The 20,157-nt window shown below is 44.2% G+C and overlaps 1 protein-coding gene across 1 annotated transcript in view; it reads left to right on the forward strand.

Annotated features, from left to right (window-relative positions):
* Positions 1-1,684: 1,684 nt before the first annotated feature.
* IFIH1 (interferon induced with helicase C domain 1) overlaps positions 1,685-20,157 on the forward strand; it is a 62,847-nt gene continuing 44,374 nt past the window's right edge. The window contains exons 1-2 of the mRNA XM_075529530.1: positions 1,685-2,397; positions 15,349-15,508. Of these exons, the coding sequence (XP_075385645.1) occupies positions 1,957-2,397; positions 15,349-15,508 (601 nt within the window). The 5' untranslated portion in view covers positions 1,685-1,956. The remainder of the gene's footprint in view (positions 2,398-15,348; positions 15,509-20,157) is intronic.

The raw sequence follows: 20,157 nt of genomic DNA on the forward strand, positions 1-20,157 counted from the left end.
TCCTGCCCCACCGTCGAATGGGTCCAAGGTGTGGCATGTGTGTGCAACTAAAGAAGACAAAGAAGACAGAAAAGAGGGAGCCGCGGACTCAACTCCATTCTCGGGAGAAGTGCGATGTGGGAGAAAAACCCAGCATTTATTCAACAACGAGATTTTGTAGGTCTTGAGGCGTGCACGCCTCTCATTCATTGTTCAGATACATCAAACAGGCAATGTCCTAGCCGTGGTACTACAAGCATGCAAAGGAAGCACACATTCTTTAAGATAAGCGTGTTGTATTGGTGTTTGTGAGGAGGCAAGGGTCTGTAGAAAACAACCTTGGTGGGGAGCAGGTGTGTTGTGGAGAAATGTCCTACCTGGAATCTTAGTATATTCAGCATCTTCTGATCTCCCTCCGGGGAGGTGTCTCTCACTAGGGATGGCGATGCCAAGCCCTGTAGTCAGAGTGCTGGGAGCAGACAACATACACTTTCTTCCCGGTCCTCAGTTTCCCGCAGGGACTTACTAACAACAGCACATAGCATAATTAGGGAAAAAAACAAGACAGCTTCCCATAAAGATACACAGACATTTATCCAGGCTTCCCTGGCTTATCAAACGGCATTGAATATGCTCTGTACTTTTCCAAAATATGTTTTGCAAATGTTTTGTACGCCAGTGACCTCCCCTGGATATTTCAGAAGCAGGAGGTTCTAATTGTGCTGTGGACATCCTATCCCTCACAAGCACACACAGTACAGAACACCTTCGTAAGTAGCAACCTTAAGGGCGCTCATCTATGGGGCTTCTGTGCCGAAAGGAAGCTGCCATTTTCCAGTGTGGGTGTCTTTTCCGTTTCCCTTCATGACATAGACAAATGTTGATGTTTACGGCAAGTTGGTACATTAGTTGCTAATTAAGTTCCTAGCTGCTTCAGCCAAAACTTGCTGTATCAAATCCAAGAAGAGAGTGGCAGCTACATCAACAATAAATTGTTGGGGAGTTTTGGGTTTTGTTTTGTTTTATTAAAGGAAAGATGTACACTAAAGAACATGGGGAGCTTCCAGTCCTGCAGACAGGAAACCTCTCTTGGCTTCCTTCTAAGCTGAGTTGGTGGATAAAGTCCCGTGGCATCTGTCACAGGCACGGATCTGAGCTCAATAAATACTAGCAATCTCTTTTTCATACCCAGCCCCAAATTCTCCAAGGAGCAAGCTGGTTCAAGGGATGCACAGGAGGCCAGGTTTATTTTAGCAAGGTCTCTCTGATGCCGGACTCTATGGGCGCTTCTTGGGAAAGGTGTCTGCTTAGCTTTCGGTCTTTCCCTCAGTCTCACTCACGGGCCCAGGCCCAAATTTGTTAGCAGCAGAGTCTGGGGACTGTTCTTTCGTCTCCACCTCTCTGTGGTGCTAAATTTTCAATCACCAGCTTCAGGGCCCTCTGCCGCGGGGCTGCAGAGGGAGGTGGCAAACAGCTGCGGAAACGTGGGTCGTGCCTGCTTGATGATAAAGAAACCTGGGCGGAGGGCACAGGAGCTGCTCAAATGGCCCTGGGGCGGCATCCTTGGTCTTGGGAGCGAGAACTTGCTTCCCTTTTCCTTTCCCACCTTGGTTCCCTTTCGTTTCCGACCAGGCGCTCCTCCCAAGGCCTCCAGTCACTAGGCGCCCAAAGGAGGACTCCGCCCCCAACGAAACAGACACTCCCTTCTCAGCTGATTTCCTTGGAAAGTCCCAGCGCCCGAGAACCGAAAGTGAAACCGGGTCCGCAACTTATAAGAAGCGCGAGACAGGCGGAAGCCAGGCGATCCTCCCCGTGCGTCGCTGCGGCCACCCCAGTCCTCTGTCCCGGCGCGAACCCCAGGCCCCGCCGTCCGCTGGACCCTGCAGACGGGCGCCTCCGAGAGTGGACACAGGGCTCGCCGAGTGGCACTCCGACGGTCCCCGGGGGAGAATCCCGTCCCTTCTCCGAGAGCGAAGAATGTCCTCGGAAAAGAATTTCCTCTATCTCATCCAATGCTTCAGGGACCGCCTGAAACGGTGCATCCAGGTGGAGCCCGTGCTGGACTACCTGGCCTTTCTGCCCCCGGACGCCAAGGAGCAGATTCAGAGCAAGGCCGCCACCGCGGGGAACATGCGAGCCGTCGAGCTGCTGCTGAGCACCCTGGAGCAGGGGGCCTGGCCGCCGGGCTGGCAGCGGACCTTTGTGACGGCCCTGCAGCAGACGGGCAGCCGCCTGGCCGCCCGCTACGTGGATCCCGACCTCTGCGACCTGCCCTCGCCATCAGTGGAGAACACTCACGACGGGTGTCTGCAGCTGCTCAACGTCCTGCAGCCCACGCTGGTGGAAAAGCTCCTGGTTAAGGACGTCTTGGATGAAAGTGTGGCGCTGGACCTGCTGACCCCCGAAGACCGAAATCGGGTAGGCGTCAGTCAGTCAGTCAGTCCGTGCGTAAGGAATTCGGCTCTCAGGCTGGTTTTGCAATGCAGGGTGATGTGCACAGTTTACATGTTGGGGGCTAGTATTGGTTTCTTTCTTTCTTGAGAAGAAACTCCTACTCAAACCCAACTCCTTGACATTGAATGGATCCCGATTCATAACAACCCAATAGGACAGGGTAGCCGCCCCTGTGGGTTTGCAGGACTCTTCACGTGAGTAGGAAGCCTCGTCTTTCTCCCACAGAGTGGCTGGCAGTTTGGAACTGCTGACCTTGCGGGTAGCAGCCCATCTCGTAACCACGGTGACATACGCTGGGAGAACTAAACACAGACGTGCTCATTGTTCGTTCTGTTGAAGTACGCTAAAGAGAAGTTAACTGTGGAAGAACAATCGTATATTCCAGTTGATAACGTTTACTAAATACTGTCTACACACACGGAGTATCTTGCAAAAGGTACAATCACAGTTCCTACTTGTAATCGCCTACAGAGGCTCTTGATGTTATTAACTCCATTTTACAGATGTGGGAAACTGAGGCAGATTAAACCGTTTGTCCTAAGTCGTCCGAGGGTAGCAGTGGCAGAGCTGAGAATTTAGGGCCTGAGGGTGTGGAGTCGTATTTACTGTTATGCTATATAAGGAGCGGATGACATCGTCGCAACTCAAAGCCACCCCATAGGGCTGGGTACAACTGGCCCTGTGAGTTTCTGAGACTGTAATTCTTTGCAGGAGTAGAAAGCCTCTCTTTCTACTGCAGAACAGCAGGCAGTTTCTACCTGCTGACCTTGAGGCTTTGGTTTAACCCCATAGTCAGAGGTGTTCCTTAGATGCCTCTGATGGTCGTGAACTTGGTTTTTTGGTTTGGATGGCATAGTGGGTTATGTGTTGGGTTCTTAACCTGGAGGTCAGCAGTTTGTAATCACTAGCTGCTTCATGGGAGAGAGATGAAACTTCCTACTCCCCTAGACTTACAGCCTTAGGAACTAGACTGTGCTTCTTTGTCCTAGAGCAGTGGTTCGCAACCTTCCTCATGCCGAGACCCTTTCATAGAGTTCATGTAAAAGTAACCCGCCCCCAACCATAAAATTATTTTTGTTGCTACTTCATCACTGTCATTTTGCTACTGTTATGAATCGGGCAACCCCTGTGAAAGGGTCTTTGACCCGCAGAGGGTCGCCACCCACAGCTTGAGAACCGCTGTCCTAGAGGGTCACCGTGAGTTGAAATTGACACACTGGCCATGAGCGATTATTCAATATACTCAAATCATTGAGGGAACAAACAATTATCCCCAGGTTAACACTGGCTTGTTTTTTGTAGGCTCCCAAGCTAAGGATGAATTTTAGATTCTTTAGATGGTTGGGAAAATAATCCAAAGAAAGAATATTCATATTTTTGATATGTTGAAGATTATGTGAAGATCAAATTTCAGTAAGGTTTATTAGTGCCCAGCCAGGTTTGGTCATTTACATGCTCATTACAGAGGCTTTTATATGCTAATATCACTTAGAGGCCATGGAGCCCATAAACCCTAAAATGGTTACTGCCTGGCCCTTTAGAGGGGATTTTTGCATATAATACAGTTTGCTATTTTGTTTTCGTATAAATGAAGAAACACATGCTTTTAAAAAAAATATCTAAAGTATTCTGTTAGTTGCTGTGCTAGACAGGGTTCTTTAGAGAAACAATACCAGCATATGTGTGTGTGTGTGTGTGTGTGTGTGTGTGTGCGCGCGCGCGTGTGCGTGTGCTTACGCACGTATATATATGGATAAATATATACAGCAGGAAGGAATATAACAGCTAATTAGTCCACATAACAGTATAGAGGGCTCAGTTCAATTCACTTCTATGAAACAGTTAATATACTGGAAGTCCTTCAACTCACAGGGGCTGCTGGGTCCAAGGTCAAGGGAGCAGACAGATGAGTCTTCCATAGAGCAATGCAGATAGTCTGGCCACAGGCAGTGAACAGCAGGGCGAGTCACCAACAGTTGGCCAGATGACAGGATCCGACAGTCCCCAGCCCAAGAGATGTATATATACCAGTGCTGTGGTGAAGCAGGTCTCAAAGGAACCTCAAGCTCTAGCAAAATGGTCCATGGGTTGGGTGTCCCATGGGCAGTGTAGCTTGCAAGTTGAGGCAGAGAACTAGCTAAGACGGCTGCACCCTGGTCTGATCACCAGAAAGCAAGAGAGAGGGGCGGGGTTTGCTGAGCCATTTATCTCTTTGCCCTCTAATCAAACTGTGACTATTAATCCCACATGTTCTTATTGGCCAGGTTGGTACAATAAACCTACCTATCACAGTTGCCATTGTCCATGTTGGTCAAGGAATGCTGGCGTTTTAGGTGGCATTTGGACAGAATGACTCTTACCAGGTACCTTTACGTTTAATGAAGGAACCCTGGTGGCACAGTAAGTAGTTGCATGTTGTACTACTCACTGCCAGGTCAGCAGTTTGAAACTATCAGCCGCTCTACAGAGGAAAGAGGGGCTTCCCACTCGCAACAAGGAAACTCACAGGGGCAGTCCCACCCTAGTCTGTCGGGTCAATAGGAGTCAGCATCAATTCAATGGCATTGATTTTGGTTTCGGATTTACATTGAACCTACCCTATATACTTGTGCCTAAGCCGCGTTTTTCAGTACATTTTTAATGCAGTTTTTTTGTGTGGTAAAATTAGGTGCCACGGCTAATATTCAGATTGGCTTATACTCAAGTATATATGGTAATCCTTTATTCATCATTATTTTTTAAATAAATGAAGATGTACTGGGAAGTATATATATATGCTGGCTTGAGTCTGACTTATTCAGGGTTATAAATCAAAAGGGTTGTTTTGAAAGCCATGTAGTCATTTAAACCCATGACGAAATCAAAGCATTTTTCTATATCATGTGATCCTTTATATAAGTTTCTTTCCTTTTCTCTCTTTAATTCATCTCTTGTTTAAATCAACATCACTAAGTGTTGGCCCTTGGCTGGTGGACCTGCAATGTGACTTGGCCTTTATTGACTAAAGCTTATGGTGCTTTGATGTCTTGACGGCCATAGGGTCCAGTCCAAAGCCTGAAGGCTGCAGCTACATTTGCTGGCTGGGTTTCTCAACAAGTAAATTGCTTTGCACTGTTGTCTGTAAGTTTATGTAATTTGTGTATTGAGAACCAGCTAGAACGCATTATAGTCGTCCAGCTGGATATGACAAATGTGTACATCACTGTGGCAGAATCTTAATTTGGAAGGAAGTATGCAGCCTTTCCGCCAGCTGGAGATTGAAGATGGCATTTCCAGCCGCAGTAGCTGTTAAGAAGTCCAGAAGCAACAGAGTCCAGTAACACCACAAAGCTGTTTACATTTGGTGGCGATGATGGCCCGATTGCCAGGAAAACAGCACTCAGCCTTATTTACTCTAAATACTTCTGCCTATCAGCCTCACTTTTGTCTTGCCTGCATTGAATTGCTGCCAGACGGATTTTTATCCAAGATCTTGATGCTGGCAAGCTTGGAGGCAGCTAGCAGTAATACAAGGGATTTGACACCAAGAAGAGAGGGAGCAGAGGGACTTTTGTGTATTGATAGCGGTTAAGGCCAAAGCTACTCAAACACTTCCTTCTGTTTCACATTTTAAAGAAGATTCCGAAAGACAGAGGAGTTACACATATAAGGCTTTCTAGGAGGTAAGCGCAGGAGCCCTGATGGCACTGTGAATAAGGCATTGGGCTGCTAACCACTAGGTAAGCAGTTCAAAACCTCTTGCTGCTCCACAGGAGAAAGACGAGGATTTCTGCTCAGTACAGGGTTACATCTCAGAAACCCTATATGGTGTCATTATGAGTTTGATCTGACTCAGGAGAGTAGGTTTGGTTGGTTGTTTGCTTACGGGGACATCATACGCTGATGGTGCAGTGAGCTAACAAACCAAACGGTTGTTGTATCACACCCAGTAGCTGCTCTGCAAGAGATAGATGAGGCTGTAAAAATTTACAGCCCCAGAAACCCTGGGGGACAGGCTACCCTGTCCTGTAGGGTCACTTAGGAGTCGAATCTACAGGATGGCAGTTGGCTTGGTTTGATTTGATTTCAGAAAGAATAGTGTCTCTCTGAGATGCTAGAATATTTCTTGGTTCATATTCTGTTACATGTAGCATCAATTCCAAGACTGAGCTAGTGCTGACAGTGGGAAACAAGTGCTACGTATGAGGGTCATTTGTGGGCGCTTATCTTATAGCAGCTGAACGTAGTAGGGGAAAAACATGGGGTCTAGAAGAGGAAGACCTACACTGAGGTCTGCTTCTGCTTCTGCCTGCATGCATTACTGAGGAAAAGTGACTAGAGCTGTTTGTTCTTAAGTGTTCTTATCGATGAAGATGGACATCTAATTTTACTCTTCTTATTCACAGTAGTTTAGTGGACATTAGATGAGAAATGGTGTTTATAAAGGAACTTTATAAATACGCAACAGCTGGTTAGATACGATAAGACTTACTGTCCTTCTGCTTGCTGTTTCTCAGGGCGGTGCTGGGAGCTCAAAGTTCAAAGACCTGGTTTCTTCTCCTCAGGACTAAGCAGAAGTCAGTGCTTAAAAATATATTAATTGGTGGGTTGGCTGAATTGTGTATTTTCAAAGAAAAAAAGTGTGTGAGGTAAGAGTTGAGATCACCTGGTGTGAAGAGTTACCTTGGCAGGCATTCAGAAAGAGATAAGGGGTTTAAGAGTTCCACATTTGCTTGTAATTGACAGCTTAAGGAATATTTAATTGTGGATTAAGGACTTTAAAATTATTTTAATTCCTCTTCCTATTCTCTAGGAAACATTTCCTATTCTGTCCACATCCATGGTACCCATAGCAATACATACCTTCCTATAGCTTGGCTGTACAACCATATCATGAAATGTTATGTAGCTATTCAAAAGAGTACATTGTTTTCCAAATAAGCAACATAATGAGTTAGAACTGAGATATACTCATCACATTTCCATGGAAATCCAAGATAAAATGCGCCTATAACTTGTTGGGAGTCATCAAGTGGACTACAACTCACAGCGACCCCTTCCCTATCGGAGGGAGGGCTTCTGAAAATGACTCGGAGTTCCTGAATTACTTTGGTGTTTAATGAGTACCCCAAGAAACTCATTGATGTGTTGATTGAGCCAATTTGTGTTCCTGGAATGGCAACTTTGTCCCAGAAACCGTGCTGCTGTGCTCATAAAGGGACAAGATCAGAGAAGGTGTGAACATTATGCTGTCCACTAAGCTGTGGAGCTTCTGGTCTAGTCAGCATCACTGTTCCCTCTTAAAAGTGGAAGAATATCTGTCGGATGCAAGTCATTATTCTAAATACTGCAAGCTCATGGATAAATTCAGGAATCATTTTATAGATCCTTTAAAGAGGATGATCCCTAAACGGTAGGGGATCACCCCTGCAGTGACCCAAGGATGACCAGTAGCACAATAGGTCGAGGTTGGGGTTCAAACTCACTAACAACTCTTCACAAGAAAAGACTTGGCCTTCTGCTGGCAGAGAGATTGCAGTTTGAGAAGCCCGTGGGGCAGTTCTACTCCATCCCATAGGCAGCTGTGAGCCAGAATCAGTTTGAAGGCACAGAATGACAGCCGCAATCCTGGAAGACCAGGTGCACCAGAGGCACCACAACTACATCAGCTAGGAGCAATTTAGTTCTTACTACAGGGATTTGAGCATCCACGTCAGCCTCTCCTACCTCACTATATCATCAAGTAACTTAGGATACATAAGAATTTTGTTTCTAAGAAAAAGTATTAATAAGCATGCATGTCACTGACAAATATATAGTAAGTAAAATATTGATTTTTATGTGAAATTAGCTCATGTTACAGATACATGCACACACACACATATATCTTTATTCTTTCTTTAACATTCTATGAGTTTTGCTTCATTATTAACTGTTGTGTGAAAGTTGAGCTCCACTGATACTTTGCTAAATTTACTTGAAAGGAGAGAAAGTTTTTGTTTTCTTTTCAAACTGCAATAATTGATTTCTGTTGGGAAAAAGTACATCACAGTATTTAGAATACATTTGATTTGTATTGCCCACAAATTACTATTGATTTTGTATCCTGTATCTTAGTTACCTATGTATCCTTAACCTTCTGTATTGACTAGACAGCCAATTGTGGGGAGTGGTAAAGAGTGACAATTATACGTCCTGTTAACAGTCTCACATTTCTGGAATTGTGGTGATCAAAGAGATGTGTGGGGATCTCCTGTCATTACAATGTTTTAAAGGATGGGTTCATTAAAATATTATACTTTACCGAACTCCAAACTGGGAAGATTTTCTTAAATAAACCAGAATATTGATAAAGCTGATAAAATTGCAAAATATTATCTGAGTTTCCATATTCAGATAATGAAAATTATTGTAGGGAACATTGGAATTAAATGCCTGGATTCAATAAAGACAAAACAAGCTTGTCAACTGATTCCACTGTACAAATCAACCTAACAGGTTAATAGTTGAAGAAAACTTAGTAGATATAATATACTTAGATTTTTAATCAAAGTATTCATTACAGTAGTTCGTTCATTCTTTTTAGAGAAATTCTTTCTGGTTAGCTTCTCTCAGAAGGATTTAAAATGGATTAAAGGGCAGAAAAATAAACTATGCAAATGATGAGTTTTTAAAAGTGTTCAAACTAGTCCTATTTAATATCTTATGCAATCATTTTTCAAATTTGCAGATAATTATGAAAATGATTCAAAGCTATAGCTACAATGACTTTTCATTAAGTGAGTAATAAAGTTAGAGAAGCAGGTAGGAATTTGGAAGAATCTGCTTAAAAGATGCTATAGGGGCGACGGGCCCAAATTACTTCAAATGGACAGTTTAACCACAACTTCCTGTCAGAAAGTTAACGTGAAATTGGAAACAATTATTAGTTGTAATAATCGCTGAGAAGGAACTTATTCAGATTCTGAAGCCAGTGGCCTCAGATCAAATTTACCGTTGTCACTTGTGTGGCGTTAGGGAGGTAAAGACACCTCTGGGCTTCCGATTTCTGATCTATAAAGTGGGTAATATTGGTCTCCCTTCAGGGATGCTGGGAGCATGTAATGAGTTACTACATGCCTGACCTATAAACACAAACAAACAAAAAGTCGTTGTCCAACCATTCCACTCACAACAGCCCTGTGCATGTGTCAAAGTAGAACTGGGCAGCAGAGGGCTCTCAATGGCCCAGTTTGGGGAAGTGAGTCACCAAGTCTTCTTCCCAAGGCAACTCTGGGCAGACTTGAACCAGAAAGGTTGTTTTGTTTTTTTTAACAGCCAAGCACATTAACTATTTACATAACCAAGACAACCTCCACAAAGCCATTAAACCAAACTCTCTGTAATCCAATCTGTTCCAACCCATAAGGTTTCTAAGATTATAAATGTGTAAGGGTGCCTCACCTTTCTCCCACCGAGCAGCTGGGGGGTTTGAATCACTGACCCTGTGGACAGAAGTTTCACTCTTAGCTGCCCCGGGTCCTTCTACAAGACCTCTCGTGAACAGCATCCTTTAGAACAGCATGTTTAACTCTAGGCTAATAAGCTGATTTATTGACTATGCAAAGTCATTTAACCGTGTGGATCACAACAAACTCTGGATCCCATTGAGAAGACTGGGAATTCCAGAATACTTCATTGTACTCATGCAAAGTCTGTACATGGACCACGAGGCAGTTGTTCTGATAGGGAAAGAGAATGCTGCACCGTTTAGACTAAGGAAAGTGTCCTCTGAGTGGGAGGGTTGCGTCCTCACCATGCTGAATCAGTCTGCATGCTGAGCGAATAATCTGAGAAGCTGCACCATATGAAGAAAACAGCATCAAGATCTTGATTGGGCTGGATCGAACTCGACACTTGGCCAGTTGACCACCCTATCAGTCTGAACTGAATTCACATGGGGTGCAAGTATTTCTTAGATGTTCCATGACAGAAATTGCTTCTCTGGCTTTTTGAATGTCGACGAGGTTCTTATTCTTCTCACACATTAACTGTATCCCAGATGTGAAGCACAGGAGGAGTCGATGCATATTAATGACTGATACAAAGGGTTATAGGGAATGCAAGGGGTGGGGGCAGCAGATAGGGAGGGAAATGGGATCTTCAGATTAATCAATGAAGGCGGGAGGGGGAGGGACGCTGCAACTGATTGTGACTGGACAACTCATTTTAAAGGTGATTTACCTGGGGGGGTGGGGGTGGGGAGACGGTGCTCTAAGATTGATGTGGTGGAGATTGTACAATTCCCCTTGATAGGATCGAGTGACTCAACTATTCAATGGTATGATATGTAAATTATGTGCCAATAAAACTGATGAGAGAAAAAACGATTGGAGGAGGGCTTATGAACATGCTGAGTTAGATAGATGACACAACGTGCTTGCTGAAAGCGAGTAGGGCTTGAAGCTTCTGCTGATACAGATCAAGGGCTCATGCGGCCTTCAGTACAGATTACAATTCAATGTAATTGTCTTGACAAATGGACCAGTAGAAAACATCATGGTACCAAGGAACAAGCTAGGACGCAAAGCTATGGATAGAGGTATAAACACAGGTGTGCACTTATGTTAATACATTAATTCATAAAAATAGAGGTATTGGCCTAGGTACGAATATTTGTATGGCAATTCATTGAGGAAGTGGACTGACTTTGGGCCTCTGCTCAAACCCTCCATCAATACAAGAACACTTGTTCTAACAACCTGACATTCTGTAATGCTCACCCTCCCAACATGATCACTAAAGACATAATGGGTGCATAAGCAAATGTGGTGAAGGAAACTGATGGCGCCCGGCTGTTAAAAGATAGAACATCTGGTTTTAAAGGCTTGGAGTTAAACAGGAGGCCACCTAGCAGAGAAGCAACAAGCCCACATAGAAGAAGCACACCAACAGGATAAGATAACAGGCACCAGAAGACCACAAACAAACAAACAAACCATATTTTTGAGAATGAGGGGGGCCAGAGCAGAGACCCAAAACCCAACTGTAGACATTAGGACATTGCCTCACAGAAGGGTCACAAGGCAAGGGTAAATCAACCAGGGTGCCACAGTAGAGCACCGAGGAAACACACAATATTCCTCTGGTTCTTTGAGGCTTCCTCACCACCCTCTATCATGACCTCAGTCCTTCCTTCAGGTCTGGCTAGAATAGAGCATGTACACTGGTACAGATAAGAGCTCATGACACGCAAAATCCAGGTCAGATGAACCCCTCAGGAACAGAAATGGGAGTAGTGATACTAGGAGGGTAGGGGGAATGTGGGGAGAGGAGGGGCGAAAGGGGGAACCGATTGCAATGATTGACACATATTCCCCTCTCCCAGGGGGATGAATAACAGAAAGGTGGGTGAAGGGAGACTGGTTGGTGTAAGACATGAAAACAATAATTTATAATTTATCAAGGCGTCACGAGGGTGGGAGGAAGGAGAGAGGGAAAAAGAGGACCTGATGCCAAAGGCTCAAATAGAAAATAAATGTTTAGAAAATAATGATGGTAGTCTGTGTACAATTATGTTTGAAATAATCAATGTATGGAATATTATAAGAGCTGTCAGAGCCCTCAATAAAATGATTTTTTTAAAAGAAAATGTCATGATTAATGGAGAAAAGATCCATGCTCACAGAAGCAGCAATCAAGAAAATCCAACAATACAATGTTTTGGGAAACTGTTGCACACAACCTCTTTAAAGTATTTCAGCACATGTGTGTCACTCTGAAGACTAAGGCACTCCTGACCTGAGCCATGGCATTTTCAATCACCTCATTCACATGTGAAAGTTGGACAAGGAAGATTGAAGAATTAATATAATTGAATGATGGTGTGGATGAAGACTGTTGAAAATATAATGGACTGCCAGAACAAACAAGTCTATCCTGGAAGAAGTCTAGTAAGATGCTTCTTAGAAGCCAGATGGCACGAATTTTTTTTCTTTGCAAGATTTCTTATCAGGAGCGACCGGTCCTGGAGAGGGACAGCATGATTGATAAAAAGGAGAAGCAGTGAAGAAAAGAAAGCCTGCCAATAAGACAGATTGACAACATTGGCTGCCCCAATGGGCCCCCAAATGACCAGGTGTTTGATGATGGCGAGGACCAGGCAAGTGTATTGTTTCGTTGTGCATAGGATCACTGTGAGTTTGAACTAACGCGAGAGCATCTGGAAATAAGAGACATGTCCTTTGAGAAAGTCATGCTGTGCATTTTGCTGTATTTACTATGAGCTGGTAAGATGTTTGTAAAGGTCCTATTCCCAGTCAGTCAAAATAATTAACCTGTCTTCTAATGTCTGACTCATAGCAACCCTGGAGGCCAGAGTGGAACTGCTGCCAACAGTTTCTGACACGGTACATCTTTAGAGGAGCAGTCAACTCCAGCTTTCTCTTGTGGAACAGCTGGGGGACTTGAAAACCGACTTCTTGGTTAGTAGCCCAGTGCTTAACGAACTATGCTGCTAACAACCCTACCTCCCCCCCCAAAGTCAGCTACCCTGCCTGTCAACTGGAAGGAATTCATATTTATACCCATTCCAAAGGAAGAGATGAGTCAATGGAATACAAAAAAAATATTTAGCAATATAATTAATATCACATACAAGTAAAATGCTGGACATAATTTTTAATTCCCTTGTACATCAACAGAAAACAGACAGAAATTCAAGCAAGATTTCACAAAGGATGTAGAATGATGTCAGATGGATCTTGGCTGAAAGCAGAGAATACCAGAACTATGTTTACTTGTATCATGTTAACCACACTACGGCATTTATTACCAACAATGGATAACATGGAAAAGAGTGGGAACCGAGAAAAACGTAGTTGCGCTCATATGGAATCTGTGTACAGACCAAGAGGTTACTGTGTTAGTCTGGGGTGACTAGAGAAACAAATCCAGAGAGACTCGTGTGTAAGAGAGAACTTTAGATCAAAGAGCAATTGTACATTAAGAAAACATACCAGTCCACGTCAAGTCCATAAATCCGATGTTAGCCATGTGTCCATTATTAGTCTCTAAATTCTTCAGACGCACGCAGCACCTGCAATGATGCTGAACACAGGAAGAAATATCACAGGCCAGTGGGTGGAAATCCTGGTGGATCCAGTGGCAATGGAAGCATCAATGTTGATGTGGGTCTCCACGTGGCTCCTCCAGCCCCAGCCCTCTGGCTCCGTCAGCAAAGCACATCTGACTTGTCATCAGGAAGATGAAGCAGAGAGCGTGTCTGCGCTCCAGTAAGTTATTTATCTCCTTCATGCCTCCAAATGATGTCATCAACCTGCGACGTGATTAGCAGGCTAGACTCCACCCCTTTGCAAGTTGACAGGAGATTATGTAACGGCCACAGTAATTGTTCAAACAGATTCGCAGGCTTAAAATCAGGAAAGTTGCATGTCAGGGTTGGATCCTTTCACCGTAGTAATTCAGTCCACGTGCTTTGCAGATAATCTGAGAAGCTGGACTATGAAAAAGAATGAAATATCAGGTTGGAAGAAGATTCAGGAGAAGCTTGTGATGTGCAGCTGACACAACTTTGTTTGTTGAAAGCAAAGAAGACTTGAAGCTCTTGCTGATGATGATCAAAGACTGTAGCCTTCAGTATGGGTTACACCTTGACATAAAGAAACCGGAAGTCCTCACCACTAGGCTAATAAGCAACATCAGGATAAGCAGACACTATTGAAGTTGTTAAAGATTTCATTTTACTTGGCTCTGTCTACAAGCAATGCTCCTGGAAGCCGTATCAAGGAAACAAAGGACATATCGCGCTGGGTCAATCTGCTGCCAAAGTCCATTTCTAAGTGTTCACAAGCAAAGATGTCACTTTGGAGACTAATTTGTGCCTGATCCAGTCACCCCACAGCTGTGCGACAGCTCAACAGTAAGTGAGAGTCCGTGACAAGAAGAAGCCTCTCAAAGAGCTGGACTGACATTGTGGGCACAGCAGTGGGTTCAAGGAAAGGGATAATGGGGAAGGAAGGAAGGCAGGCGCAGTGATTGGTTCATTAGCGCACAGCCTCACGATTCGTGGGGACGGGCTCGATGGCACCTAATAGCAGCCATATGCGTTGAAAGGAAATAGCAAGACCTAGAGCTAGATCGGTAGGAGCCCTGGGGACATAGCGGTTACTCATTTCTCTACTAACTGCAAGTTCAGCTGTGTGAAACCATCAGGTCAGTAGTTCGAAATCACCATCTGTACCTTGGGAGAAAGATGGGACTTTCTACTCCTATAAAGAGTTTGGAGACTCTGGGACACTTTACGGTCACTGCGAGTAGGCATTGACTCAATGGCAGTGAGAGATACACAAAAATGTTGTCTCTGAATGGTACAAATGGCTAAACACTCAACGATTAGCTAAGTGGTTTCCAAGTTCAAATCTATGCGGAAGTTTCTGGAAAGAGAAGTAATCAAAGTCACAGCCTTGGACTTTCTGTGGAGCACAGCCCTAGGCTGAGGCACAGGGAATCACCAAAGTTGGAATCGACTTATCAGCGGCTAATTTGGGGAGGTTGGTGTTTGTCTTATAGATGCGCAGGCAGAAATTGGGTCAGCTAGGCAAAACATGGCTATCGATACTTTATTTTAGTGATTATGGCCAAAAGCATTTATTTCCTTAGTGGTGTCAGGTTTGGGTAACTCCCTGTATTTATTTAAAAGGAAGGAAGATGACACACATTTAAAAGGGTGCTTTGTCCAGATATTTCTGCATCCCCAAGAATCCAGAATCCCTAGGAGCAGTATTGATGACTTCTTGTTTTGTTTTAACTTAAGCTTTTATTTATATTAATTTAAGCATTTATACGAATTGCTTACTTTTTCTACAGAGCAGTTCCTGTTTAAATTTACTCAAAAGATACTTTATCATCTTTACTCCTGCTTTTCTCTTACACCAGATTTCTGCCGCTGAAAACCAGGGAAGTGAATCTGGCGTCAGAGAGCTACTGAAACGGATTGTACAGAAAGAAAACTGGTTTTCTACATTTGTGATGGTTCTGAAGCAAACTGGAAACGCCAGCCTTGCCCAAGAGCTAACTGGCATTGAAAGCCCTGAAGGTATTTCTGATTTTGCTGGGGGCAGTTGGGCACATTTGCATTGTGATTGAGAGTTTAATAAAGCCTGGAGACACAGTGATATTTAGCCTTCAGAATTTTTCAACTGTATGGCTGTAAGATATGATCCACTGACTCCAACTCCTTTGCAGTGACCACAAAACAGCATGCCCAGTGACCGTCTCCGGTGCTGATTTCTCGGGTGCAGCGCTCCTTCCCCTTCCTCCGCCTCCGGGTTTTGAAACACGTAATGGTCTGAAGCTCTTTTTTTTTTATTTTTAAACATTTTATTAGGGGCTCATACAACTCTTATCACAATCCATACATAGACATACATCAATTGTATAAAGCACATCTGTACATTCTTTGCCCTAAACATTTTCAAAGCATTTGCTCTCCACTTAAGCCCTTTGCATCAGGTCCTCTTTTTTTCCCCCGCCCTCCCCGCTCCCCACTCCCTCATGAGCCCTTGATAATTTATAGATTATTATTTTGTCATATCTTGCCCTAGCCGGCATCTCTCTTCACCCCCTTCTCTGTTTTCCGTCCCCCAGGGAGGAGGTCATATGTAGATCCTTGTCATCGGTTCCCCCTTTCCAACCACTCACCCTCTACTCTCCCAGTATCGCCCTTCACACCCTTGGTCCTGAAGGTATCATCCACCCTGGATTCCCTGTGCCTCCAGCTCCCATATGCACCAGTGTACAACCTCTGCCCTATCCAGTCCTACAAGGTAGAATTCTGATCATGGTAGTTGTGGGGAGGAAGCATCCAGGATCTGGGGGAAAGCTGTGTTCTTTATCGGTGCTACATCACACCCTGACTGACTCATCTCCTCCCCTAGACCCCTCTGTGAGGGGATCTCAGTGGTCGACAAATGGGCTTTGGGTCTCCACTCTGCACGTCCCCCTTCATTCACTATGGTATTTATTTATTTTTTGATGATGCCTTATACCTGATCCCTTTGGCACCTCGTGATCACACAGGCTGGTGTGCGTCTTCCATGCGGGCTTTGTTGCATCTGAGCCTGAAGCTCTTTTAATCAAGGCACGTTGCCACCCTTGAACATACGCACGCACAAATCCATTGGAGTAAAGTATCTTGGTAGTGAGTACAACTCTGTTCTTCTGGGTATTTTTATGACTTTTTTAGGAATTTGTTAAACATTTGATAAAAGATCTGTCACTTGTAATATCGATCTTTTCATTGCGAATCTAAAATTTGCAGAATAGTAACATCTGTTTGCCCTTTCACAGGTTTGACTGGTAAATGTCGTATGAAATTGCCCTATTTTTCTTTTCATGGTGTGTATCATGTGTTTTTAAAATGATCACATGGAAGCCACACTGAAAGTTAATTGGTAATAAGTGGTTTAAATGAAATGTCATCATCGGAAGGTAACTTCACTTGTTTCTTTCAGTCAGCCATTCATCCAGTGTGGATACAGTGCCTAGTGGAAGCCACACAAGGTGGGGGGTATGGGGGTGGGGGTGGGATAGGCTCAAGCAGGCATACTAGTCCCTGCTTCCAGGAATGCTGCTTCTTAATGGAATGAGACAATAAGCACACGTAAAAGAATCATGCTACAAAACAAAAATGGGTAATCAGCAGTTATATGAAAAATGTTAGTGTAGACATCTTCTTGATAAGCTTTCCTATATTATATTGGTGATGGGTCTATATTTTCATTCCGAATTTGGGACAAAGATGTGTGTGTGAGAAAGGAGCCTGAGAGTTACAGGCAGTTTTCCGTGTGTTCCTGATCTACAAGTTGACAGTTCAAACTCACCCAGAAGCTCCTTTGAGGAGACAGCCTATTAAATCTCTCCCATAGAGATTACTTTATAGCGTATGAGGTTGCTCAGACTGTCCCACCTCTGCTCAAGGGCAGGGCTTTTTGTTCATTTTTGGTATATATATATATATATATATGCATACACATAGAGAGAGGGTAAGGACAGAGCAGCAGAGTCAGAAATTTTCGCTATAAGTTACCTAAAAACTTTAATAAATTATAAAATGGCATTAATGAACTTGCACGTGAATGGAGCCCATTATGTGATTTAGGATCAACATGGTTGGCCATCTCGGAATAAGTGCTGTGTGGTGCCAGACGTTTGAGATACTTAGAGCTAGATGCTCAACAGCCCTTGCATCTCTTCTTTCCCTTTGAAATTATTCAAGCAATGTGGAGTTTACTCAGAGTGTATCTTTACGTGTGGAGGTGTGGATATATGGATATATACCTCTTTCTCTCTCAGCATGTGTGTGCATGTGTGTGCGTGCATGCATGTGCGTGTGTGCATGTGCGTGTGTGCATATGACTCACACAGCTGTAGAAATTGGCAAGTTTCCAGTCCTTGGATCTGGTGTAACGCTGGAGGCTTCTTCTGATTCAGGGGACGATGTACCCAAGATTAGCAGGAAGACAAGCTTCTGGCCACAGAAGCAAGTAAATTAAGGCCAGCAGGTTAAAATGGCAGGCTGCTGGTGACACCTAGGATTTCCAGACAATATGGCAGGCTATTGGCTCAAGTCCAAAGAACCAGAGGTCCATGAGCCAGATGCAGAATCCAGACCCAGTAAAAAGCAAGCAAGCGTTTCCTCAGCATCTGCTTTTATTGGAAGCAGGCCACATCTTCAAAGAGATCTTATTATGGTTTGCTAGGATTGCTAGCTCATAACTGCCAAACCCCTGAGCAGTCTGATGTAGCCGAGTTACCCGAAACAAAACCTTCACAGAGAGGTATCAATTAGCTCTCAACTATCCTGAAATACGTAATCTGCCCACCTACAGGTTCCAGGGTTTCTGTTGCCATAGCGTCTGTTTCCATGGTGCAGTGCAAATGCACATAAAAGTCCTTCTCAGCTGGAGCCATTTTTCTCTTCATGATCACCAGGAAAAATGTACCCGTCATTTTTATAGTGGCAAGGGTCCAAGTTTTGAGTCTAGGCCTAGACTCTCAAAGCCTGGATCTTTCACTTACCGAGATGTGTGACCTCTTGTAGTCAGGTACTTATCCTGTCCCTGCCTCAGTTTCCTTTTCTGTGAAATGGGGGTAATAACTCCCCCTTCTACCCCAGGGTCTCCGTGAGTTGGAATTAACTCAGTGGCAACTAACAACAAGCGAAGGTAATTTTGAAGACTGATATTATTGTTGTGTACTGTCAAGTTGATGCAAACTACCCCACGGGATTCCTTGGTTATATCCTTATGGGAAGAGATGACATTCTCTCCCCCATGGAGCTGCTGGTGGATTGAATCACCATTAAGTTGAATGGCCATTAGGTTCACGGCAGAGCACCTAACCATTGGGCTAACCACGAGGGCTCCTTTTTGAGGATTGAATGGTTTAATAGGCTGCACAAGTGGTTTGTCCCCCACTACTAACCTACAGGTTGGTGGTTTAAGCCCTGTGGTGGTATAGTGTGCAATGGGCCGGGCTGCTAACCACGAGACTGGTGGTTCAAACCCACCAGCTGCTCTCTGCGAGAAAGATAAGACTTCTTGCTCCTGCAGTGATCTCCATTCTTGGAAACCCACAAGGGCAGTCCTCCTGTTCTATAGGGTCATGATAAGTCTGAACCGACTATAGGACAGTGAGTTTCATTTCAGTGTTGTGTGGCCTACGGCAGGGGTCAGGAAGGTGCTGGTCTGTTTCTGTTACCACTACAGCCGAGAAGACGCCCTGGAGCAGGGCTCTGTAACCCACGGGGCTGCTGGGAGTCCAACTTAAATGCACTGCAGCAGCAGGAACAGAAAGTGCTCAGTGCGGGGGCTTCAAAAAGTTCACAGAAAAATAGAATGACAAGCTAATGGACTTTTTCTATAAACTTTCTGAAGCCCCCTGGTACGATACGCACAACAGAAGTTGGCTACTACAGATGAACAATTGTAATCTCAACCACACTTGGTATCTCACTTCAAACACTGCCAAATGGGCTTCTCATCCAAGGTCACCGCAATTTTCTTAAGGAAATTCTCTACCCACAGTTGGACATATTTCCCGCTTTTTGTTCCAGGGGGGTTAATGCCAAATGATACTTTAAGACAGTTCCTTTGTGGTCCTTTCGGAAGGATAGAAATTCTCATTTTTCTTTGAATCCCATGCAAGCCATAGTCAAACATTTGCCTTTTTCTTGAAAGAGAAAAGTCCTGAGGGAAAGATGGACCAAAGAGATAAAGGAAGAACACAAAATATTTCACTGAATTAAAAAAAAAAAAACCCAGGACTTTAGAATATATGGATCTAGGCTGACATTAAAGCAGATGTACAGCTCTTTTAGAACACGCTGTGTGGGGAAACAAAATGGCAAGAACACGAGCTAACCAAAAAAGCCGCCACATTTATATTTCTATTAATGCAGCCGTAAGTGTAACTTTATGTTGCAATGTGAATCTCTCGGTAACAGGTAGACGTCAGGTAGGAAGGCCTATGGCATTTCTTGTAATTAGCACATGACTGTATTGTCTTGTTAGCAACCCGGGGCACAGTGGATTATGGGCTGGGCTGCTGACTGCAAGTTTAACACTTCAAAGTTACCAGCTGCTCCACAGGAAAAACACGTGGCTTTCTCCACCTCTAGAGAGTTGCAGCCTCCGAAAACCACAGGGACAGTTAGTTCTACGCTGCTGGACAGGATCGCTAGGA

This window comes from Tenrec ecaudatus, chromosome 13 (assembly GCF_050624435.1).
Source record: "Tenrec ecaudatus isolate mTenEca1 chromosome 13, mTenEca1.hap1, whole genome shotgun sequence".
NCBI classification, from domain to species: domain Eukaryota; kingdom Metazoa; phylum Chordata; class Mammalia; order Afrosoricida; family Tenrecidae; genus Tenrec; species Tenrec ecaudatus.